Genomic DNA, 10071 nt, shown 5'->3' with positions numbered 1-10071 from the left:
AGCCTGCTTCCCTCTCACTCTCTCTGCCTGCCTCTCCGCCTACTTATGATCTCTCTCTGTCAAATAAATAAATAAAATCTTAAAAAAAAAAAAAAATTTTAAAAAATAAACAAAACCAGGAAAACCTAGCCAAAATAGAATTATTGTTCTAAAATTTAAATAAACCTTTCTATATTCCCATTCAAAGGAAGCTGGGGAAATGTCACTGCGATTGAATGAAGGGCAATTTGAAAACTCAAGACTCAGTCCAAATAAAGTTGTAACATATGAGAAACCTGAAAGTAAAACTATGTCAAACACATTTTATTTGGTGTTTCGTGCTAGGTCAACTTAAACAAATGAAACAACTTTGTTGAACAGATTTTTTTTTTTAATATGACTACACGTACATGGACAACTGAGAATAGGGAAAACCCCCAAATTAATGTTTTCACACATTACAGCTGTTACTATAGCTTGGATTTTAATAAATGAGTAGTTTCTCATTCAATATAGATTACCCAATCCCTCTTTTAATAAAGCCAACATATTACACTGCTAGACATTTACCTTTCCAAACACTACACACACACACACACACACACACACACACACACACACACAAAAGCGTTCCTTCCGAGTCCCCTCTCCTTCAACATTTAGTTAGTAGTAGCTTCTAAAATGGTAAAATAAAACTGAATTATGCTAGTAGATGAAAGCGCGAGCTTGCACGGCTAAGCTCAGCAGCAAAAGTGAAGAGTGAAAAGTCAGAGCTGATGAGAGCCACGCAGGAGGACGACGTTTGTGAAGGTAACCTGCACAGTGCTCCATGTGCCAAACATAGTCAACATTCCATCAGGTTTTCTTTGCTCTTAAACGAGCAAAACCAAATTCTTTTTTTATTTAAAGAAATAGTAAATCTTTACTCCCCTTCCAACCCCCTCCCCCCACATAATTTGTGATCAGGTAAGGCAAAGGTAAGTCCCACCATCACTGGGGACAGCAGCAATGTACAGACATCAGAAATAGCCCTGAATCATCACGAACATTCTCTCATGGTAACATAAGGAATGCATCTAATAAATCAAAGTTTGCAATGTTGTCACGTTGTTCTAATTTATTTGATTAGTTTATCTGGAAAAACTTTATAAATACATTATTTAAGAGGACAGTCTATTTTCTTGCTCTGAAAAAATAATGCTTCTTTTTCACATTTTAAAACTGTTTAGTATGCTTCTGCAAAAAGAGATGCAAGAATGTGACAGCTGGGTTTGCAGAATGTCCATGTACAAATTGCATTTACAAGAACCTGGTAACCTGCCTATAGTTTGCTTCTACAAATAGAACTCTCTGCAGTGATAGTTAAACAGGCTTAATTTAAACACCTCTCCTGTTCACTCTACTTGTAGAGCAAAGAGGTACTTACTTTTCAAGTATTATATTGTAAAAGGTAAATTTTTTGTGCCAATTTTATGTTAGCTTTTAAAGACCAAAATATTTATGTGAAAAATCATGCCTGTTCAGCCCGATATTTTTTTAAATAGCCAAATGCTCTCATCTTTTAGAGAATGCAGAAAAATATTGATTTGCTAAGAAGGAGCACACTGGAAAAAGCCGTTTTAAAGTACCGAAGAATAAGGAACATTTTTTCCCTCTACTGGCGAAAATTATTAGAAAAGCTATCCAGTCTGTTGTCTTTAGCTGGTTTAATAAAGTCTTTTCAAAATGATGGTCAAGAAATCTTTAGAAAACTGGAGGAGGGTGTTGCTCCTTTATAGCATGGAAGGAATTCCATTAATTGTAGAAATTCTTTTTAAATTTCTGCTTTGGTTCTTCCGAAGAGATGCTCATATAACTTCTATATTAGGAGACACAAAAAAGAACAGATTACTATTTATCTAAAATTTTATGTCAAGAATACTATGGTAATATCTAACATTTCTAAAACTTTACCATGCTTTTCCATACATTGTCTTATATAAGAACAGGTGATCTCATCAGAATCTTGTATTTTAGTGAATTCTATCAGCGGCAGGAAAACACGTGTTCTTTTCTTTACCTTCAGCTTGGGTGGTATCATTCACTTTTCTAAAGGACATGCATCACTTGTACTGTCCTTTGATGTTAGAGACTGATGTTGATTGGTCTTTTACCCTCAGCACCTGATCCTTCAGGCTCCAAACATATGGCTAAATCAACGTTTATCGAAAAACAATCATGATCCCAAAAGAACCCTTACAGTATTTAATCACAGACACTTGATTCTGTTCCTGCAGAAGTTACAGAAGGGCAGAAACAGTGAGAATGGGATGACAGATAAATCAAAAGGTGAGGTAAGGCCTAGTAGGTGACGCCAAAGGTCACCTGGGTGTCGCTCTCCTCTCTGTGAATCTGCGACATGACAAGGAGGGAGTGTTTCCACTAACATCCATACCAGCAGATTACTCCTGGAGTCTTAAGAATGAGGATGGCAGACCTGGGCGGGATGTATAACTTCCTTTTACAATCTAGAGAAGGGGATCGCAAAGTGACGTTAGACTCCCAAGGTCAGTCTATTAGAGAAGGAGGAAAGGCTAGCTTCATTTGGACAGGTGCTCCAACACTGGCTTTTCCAGCCAGTTAAAGTGGGAAAGAAGACTTACAAGTTCACAGATGGAAATTTGAAACACAAAACAACTTGACCACAGAAAACTCTGCATGGACTCCATTAAACATGCTGAATTTGGCCAGCTCTGTCCATAATACTATAAAGGGATGCTGCTTGATACATGAAAGTGATCTGCTGAGAAGAGAAACTTGACAGAACTCAAAGAGGTCTGAGAAGAGCCAGAGCTGACATTATTCGACTCATGTCAGAGGCTGATGAGATTGTGCTGTTGAGCTGCTAGTGACCCTTGAGTTGGTAACTTTCGATGTTGCTCCTTATTTCTCTGGGTCACACAAAGCTATTGTTCTTTTTGCACAAAGACTTCAGGTCAAGGATGAGTCCCAGAGACGGTATGAGAGTCGCTGGTCATTTCAACAACAGCAACAGTCACTCCATGGAGAACAGACCACCACTGGGTTCATATGTTCGTAGTTCTGCATATGGGTCCCACGATCTAATTCCAACTTATTACATTTAAAAAGGACAATGGTGTATCATCTAAGCTGCTAAACCAGGACAAGAGAAAAATGGGAGAGTGTGATGGCAGTCTTCATACATCTGAAGAGCTGGAAAGATGGAACAAACACCAGGGGGCAGAACTGGGCCCGAGGTCCCTGCATTATGGTGAGGCATTAAGTGCTTGTCTTTATAGGAAGCCTGTTCTGACAGTGAGTGTTTCTGAGCAGTGAGGACTGCTCTGTGAGGAGAAGGTGATGGACACCCAGCGGGTGAGGCCAACTGGATTTGTACACCCAGTTGGGGGAACAGGATGGGCCTCAGAATTTGCCCAATGCAATTCAAAATTCAATTTCTACGATCCTTACACAATCTTTTCCGTGTGGTCCCTAGGGGAACAAAGCTGCCCTAGTCACACTGCACAAGGTTTGTTTCCTCAGATGGTGTCACATAGTTGTGAATGCTACTGAAGGGGGCTCGAGGCAAGCTTACCTGCTGTCTGTTGTGTTTGAACACCGTCTACCTGAGGCAGGGGCCCAAGTGTCCCTTCATCATCAAAGGCCAGAATCGGATTCAAAGGAATTTCTGGGCTCTCACTGTTGGTGACATCTAATCTGGATGGTTTAGATCCAATGGGTAAGTTTATAATTTCCTCAAAATTTTCATTCTGAACAGATACTCCATTTTCACTTGGCTGTTTCTCCAAACTGGGAGTACTAGGGAAATTGAAAAGTCAAAGTTGAAAGGAGTTAGCATTAAAGCTGGAAAAAAATTTTTTTAAAACAACTGGAAACTGTTTTGTAATAAATCATTTTAGAATTTTAGAATCAAATGTTAACACTGATGGACCACATCATTCACAAAAATGGTGAATTTTGACATATTTGCAATTTTATTCTCTTATTTTTAAAAATCCGTTTCTGTTGTAAAAAATTTACCAGATGGAATCATTTATCAGTTAGAATAGATCATCGTTGTCAAGACACATAACAATTTGTACCACAGGCATTTTCACACACCTTTTGTTTGATAACTAGTAGCCCTTATTAGGTCCTTTACTTCAAAGATGAGGGGACTGAAATTCGGGGGAATGGGGGATAATCTGTGGAGTCATAGAGTGACTGAGACATATAGTTCAAACTGAATGCATGATCTTCCGAGCTGTGGTCCTGTGTTCCTCTCATTATGCCATTTTGTACATACCTGGCTATTCAGATGCTAGCCCTTCTTGGGTACCTTTGGCTTCTTAAAATACATGCAAATTTTTTACAGGTATATTGTTTAAGACCAACCTTATCTTTACCCCTTAAATCTGCCTCTGACCACCTTGCTTCTCCATTAATTCATGCTCAATATCTTGGATTTATTTTTGAGGTATATTTAATTGGCCATCAAATCCTTAATTTTCTACCTACAGTTCCTCTAGGTTTTTTCCTCTCTTTAGAAGCTCCATAACCAAACTGAAAGCATATATGTTAATTGTTCTGCTTCACAAGGCAGCAGAAACAATGCCTGTACAAATGACTGCTAGATTGTTCACTTTATCTGAATGCCGCAATAAGCATATATTTACAAGCTTCGTATTTTGTTCAGCGCTCAGCTCATGTATCAAAAAAAAAAAAAAAAAAAACCCAGAACACTCTATTTGACAAAATTCTAGAGTTAAATTTTCCAAATGCAAAAAGACTAACCATATGAAACAAAAATTGTGAAGGTCTTAACTTCTAATACATACTCATGTTTAACTATAAGAATGTTTAACTATAGGAAGGTTTATGGAAAGAGGCTGGAGATCAGAAAATCAGGTCTGTAGTACAATGCCAACTGCTTGAACCTTAGCAACTCAATTCATCTTTTTCTGTCTCCTTCCCAAATGGTAACATAAAGCTAATATGCATCCAGTTTTTCCATTGCTTTTTGTTTATTTTGAGGAATCTGCTTTTTAACCCTGTTGAGGAAATAGTTTATTTAATTCGCAAGAAATAATGATTTTCGGAACACATTCTAAAGCACTTCTGATTTAGATATTTTGGTATATTTTTGTTAATTAAAACTTTTCGGGGTGCCTGAGTGGCTCAGTAGATTAAGCCTCTGCCTTTGGCTCAGGTCATGGTCTCAGAGTCCTGGGACTGAGCCCCCTGCATCAGGCTCTCTGCTCAGTGGGGAACCTGCTTCCCTCTTTCTTTCTGCCTGCATCTCTGTCTACTTGTGATCTCTCTGTCAAATAAATAAATAAAATCTTAAAAACAACAATAAACAACAACAACAAAGCCAAAAACTTTTCTTGAGTGCCTGGGTGGCTCGATTGGTTAAGCGTCTACCTTCAGCTTAGGTCATGATCCCAGGGTCCTGGGATCAAACCCCGCTTTGGGCTCTCTGCTCAGTGGGCAGCCTGCTTCTCCTCTCCCTCTGCCTGCTGCTCTGCCTGCTTGTGCTCTCTCTCTCCCTCTCATTCTCTGTCAAATAAATATATAAAATTATAGACCTTTTCTTCTAGGGACAAAAAAATATCTGTCCTAAGTGCCTCACAAGGTACTGCAGGGTACATTGAAAGTATTATTTGTAAAAGTCTGTGAAAAATAACATAAAAACAGTATACAAACTCAGAGCATGATGGTGGTTTTCTGCTATTTCACCAAGAAGGCTTGGCATCACAGTAGTGATTCAGAAGGGCATGCATGTACATGCCCAACACCCACTGCTTGCCTGACACCCGCTGCTCTAGGTGCTTGGACCAGTCACCAAACCCATCCTCTTGGGTCTTTTTTTTTTCCTTTAAAGATTTATTTATTTGAGAAAGAGAGAGAGCATGAGAGGGAGGTATTACAAGCAGGGGGCAGGGTAGAGGCAGCAGCAGACTTCCCGCTGAGCAGGGAGTCCAGTGAGGGGTTGGATCCCCAAATCCTGGGATCGTGACCTGAGCTGAAGGCAGATGCTTAACCCACTGAGCCACCCAGGTGCCCCCACCCTCCTGGTTCTTTCCCAACATGGATGGGCTTTCTATAACCAGAGAAATAGTTTTGGTTCCCATCCTAAAGTGATTTTCAGGAGAAGTTTCAGCAAAAGGTAAAGAAGAGGAATGCATTTCCAAGTCCCGTTTTTGGCCACCTCAACTGCCCTCACCTTCCAGGCTTGCATGTGCTAACAAGTTTTAATGGCTACGCCAACCCAGACTTAAATCAACAGCTGACTTCATCTTCCCCTCCCACTCCTACCTGACCTCTCCACCCATTCTTACTTGCTAGCAATGAGAGGAGTAATTGTGCTATACACTTTGGATGGCCAATTATTAAATGTTCAGGAGACAAATGACCGGCACAAACTATAAAACTGAAACTGAAGTCACTGGGGTTAGGAAATATCCTAACAGGGTAAGATCTCAGGGTAAGATCACCAGCTTTTGAAGTCCTTTTCTTTGGCTATACTCTGGCAGCTGAAGCTGGATGCAAGCATCTTCAAAACTGGGTCCTGGGGCACCTGGGTGGCTCAGTGGGTTAAAGCCTCTGCCTTCGGCTCAGGTCATGGTCCCAGGGTCCTGGGATCGAGCCCCGCATCGGGCTCTCTGCTCAGCAGGGAGCCTGCTTCCTCCTCTCTCTCTCTGCCTACTTGCGATCTCTCTCTGTCAGATAAATAAATAAAATCTTTTAAAAAAAACCCAAAAAACTGGGCCCTTTGCTTGCTAAAATCTACCTAGGGTTGCACCTGGCTGACTCAGTGGGAGAGCATGCAACTCTTGAACTCAGGATTATGAGTTCGAGCCCCACATTGGGTGTAGAGATTACTTAAAAAAACAGAATGAAAAATAAAATCTACCTGGGGAAGGAGCTGGGATCATGGTAGGAATCTGACAGTCCACATGTCTTACTACAGCCAGGACCTAATTCTTTCTTGATATTTATTATCATGGTATAGCAAGTACCTTTATTGTCATTTAAAAATTTTTTAACTATTTATCTTACAAGTAACTTTAAAATTAAAAGTGATACCTCTTTTTCTGCTTGAATGGTAGGGGCTTGGGAATGTTATTTTTCCTTTAGGACAAACTAAAAACAACGATAAACTCCTACAGTTTGAAGGAAAACCACAAGGTCAAAAACCAAAATTACTACATATACCTTAAGAGTGAAGGATTATTGTCTTAAGAGTGAAGGATCTTAGCCTGGGTATTAGCAGGGTAGGACAGTAGCCCATGAGAAGTTTTCAGTTTCTAGAACAGATTTTCTGCTGGGGGTGGGAGACTGTATCAGAATGACCTGAGAAACTTGAAATAATGTCTTCCTTCCTCCACACCCCACATACACTTGTACTCACACATTCATCTGTGTTCTCTGTTTCTTGTTTCAAAGCAAGTTTCTTATCCACAAATAAACATTCTCCTCCATTCTATGGGCTCCTCCCTCTACAAATACTCATTCTCAAGAACCCAAAATGGTTTCTGGGGTAAGAAATCATCTTGGCCAAGCTCATATATTTCTTTGCACCTGTAAAAGCTGGCCAGACTTTTGGTAACTCCAACCCTCTTCAGTTTATCTACTGTCAGCGGGGCAAGAAGACTTGCTTTCAGGCTTTAAAAGGCATTGCACACAGAAGGCTGAGAACATCAGAAACCATAGGGGCCAGCCACGTCATTCAGGCCCCTTGGGGCGGAAGTCAGATTCAGTGTGGTACTGGTGTAGGGTTTCTCTGCACCAGGAACTGCTGCTCCTCCTTGCTGCTAGAAAATACTAGGAGGATGCTCTGACATCGTCCCAGGGGTGGGTGGGGGGAGAGTGTCTCCAAGTTCAGGGCACTCATTTATTTTTCCTGAAGACAAGGCAAACCAATGTATTAGGTAGCTGAGGCATTAGGGAAAGTTCACTTCTCCAATTCTGAACTAAAAGTATTCGTTCTTTGGAGTGGTGTTCTCTAGTGAAAACATCCTGCCGCGTGCAGACAGCATTCACTGTGGTGGATTTCCACAGGGGACCACCCATCTCACGGTCTTCAGAAGGGACCCTGGGGATCTCCAATCCGTGACTCAACTCCTAGTGAGCAGGCTGGAGGGATCTATGCCTCTACTTTGGGGGCGTGGTAGGGTATTTATAAACACATGAACTGATGATGAGGATTATGGAATGTTTCATTAGCCATAACACGCTGAGGTAAAAAATGACTTAGTAAGTGGTACCAAGGTTGACTTGAAACTGGGGGTAAAGGGAACATCCATGGATGCCATTTATTTGTCACTTGAAAAATCTTTCACAGGTTTCCAGAAGTAAAACTGTGAGTCCCTGCTGAAGCAAAGGGAATGTGAACAGGAAACCATCTTAGGGAAGGGTATGAAAAGTTAGTAGTGGTCCTTCAGGTGGAAAGAGTACAAGTGGCAGATAGCCTCAGGGGTCTGGACTAACAGCAGGTTGTAATAATCTGGAAGACACGCAGGAGGAAAAATTTAAGTATCCAGATAATGATTATTCTGGGAAACGCAAGTCCTTGAGGATAACAGGCAAAAATCGTCAAAACGTCAGGGATGGAAAGGGCAGTGGGTTTAGAGAACCACTGTAAGCGGAACCATCCTCAGAAGATGAAGAGCTCTCAGGGACAATGGACGTGAGAAATCTGCCAATCACCAGAAAACGGATCCAGGTAACAGCCATTCCTCATGTTTTTATGGTTAAAGAAAAAGCCAATAAAATGCAGGGCAGGAGAAGACGGGACATCAGATACAATGTAAAAGCACTTTCCTACAATACCACATTGCAGCTACACCAGCATGCTACGTCTTCTGGACACTGCACCTTAGAAGGACAAAGAGGAGTAACATCTAACATTTGCAGAGTACAACACAGTTTTCAGAGCTCCTTCACAGATGATATCTCACTGGACTGTTTGGTACCTTGGGGAAAGACCTCTTCAGGTCCAGACGACAAAACTAAATCTTACTTAAGTAGGTTAATCCCAGAGTCACTGAATTTCTCAAAGTAATACTAGGAATCCAGCCTGGGACTTTTGGTTCTAAAGTTCTTCTTCAACCTCATGCTCGTGCTGAAGAATCTTCAGAAAATACAACTAAAATGACAAAGAGCTGGAGAAGGAGCCTTTTTAAAGGTAAGGTGAACCTGTCATGTTTGGGTTTTTCTTTACTTTTCTTTCCTTTTTCTTTTTTTTTTTTGGCCTCTCAGCTCCAAATTCATCCTTCAGTCTTGCTCTGAAACTGGAATAAACTAAATAATCATCCTTTGCCAGCTGGCACAATCTTTAAGGTTTGTCCTTCAAGGCTGCTGGAGAGACACCGCACGAGGAAAATTCTGCTTCCTGGTGTGGCTGTGCTTGCTCAGCGGGCCCCTGCAGCACACCCTCATGGCGTTCCCAGTGTCCGGCTCTTGGTGTGCGCGAGGCTGCCGCAGCGCCAGCCCCTGCAGCAGAAACAGCTGCCCCAGCACCTTGCCAGGGCCAACCTGTGGCAGAACTGAGACACCTCCTTGTGAACAGTTCTCCTAAGCATTCTAGAGGGTAGATATCTGGTGTGTTCCACCACCAAGTTTCTTTCATAAAAGAACTTGTCCACCATCCAGTGGGTCACAGCCATACCCTCGCCAACAGGGTCTGGATGGGAGCCTGGGGAAGGGCACTCTTGCTAGGGTATGGCTCAGGGATGTGGCCACGCCTTAGACTGTATTCTGGAGTTCTCTTCACTTCTTACTAGCAATCTGTTGTTACTTTCATCCCAAGTAATAGTTAATTATTCTTGAAGTTAAACTTCCTGTTCAAATTAATTTGCCTGGTTTCTCTCTCCTGACTGGACCCTGACTGACAGACTAAGCGTAGGAGGACTACTTGCTTTATCAGATGAAAGCACAAAGAGAACAGAAATAAAATCTATAAAGTTACAAAAGGTATGGAAATTGTGAGAAAGGACTTATCCCCTAAAACCTAGTTTCTGACAACCACGGGTCCTAACTTTGAAATTGTAAACAGGTAGGCATAAGAAAAATAAAAAGCACTTCTTT

The 10071-nt window shown here is 41.3% G+C and overlaps 1 protein-coding gene across 12 annotated transcripts in view; it reads right to left on the bottom strand.

The window, feature by feature from the left end:
* Window positions 1–1463: 1463 nt before the first annotated feature.
* MAP7 (microtubule associated protein 7) overlaps window positions 1464–10071 on the bottom strand; it is a 167813-nt gene continuing 159205 nt past the window's right edge. For all 12 annotated transcript variants that reach the window (XM_046004608.1, XM_046004606.1, XM_046004610.1 and 9 more), the window contains 2 exons: window positions 3575–3798; window positions 1464–1837 (listed from right to left, as the gene is read on the bottom strand). In XM_046004608.1, the coding sequence (XP_045860564.1) occupies window positions 1827–1837; window positions 3575–3798 (235 nt within the window). In that variant the 3' untranslated portion in view covers window positions 1464–1826. The remainder of the gene's footprint in view (window positions 1838–3574; window positions 3799–10071) is intronic.

The sequence above is a fragment of the Meles meles genome, chromosome 5, assembly GCF_922984935.1.
Source record: "Meles meles chromosome 5, mMelMel3.1 paternal haplotype, whole genome shotgun sequence".
In the NCBI taxonomy this organism is placed as follows: domain Eukaryota; kingdom Metazoa; phylum Chordata; class Mammalia; order Carnivora; family Mustelidae; genus Meles; species Meles meles.
The sequence above is the reverse complement of the archived record's forward strand: the minus strand, read 5'-3'. Positions and strand labels throughout refer to the sequence as shown.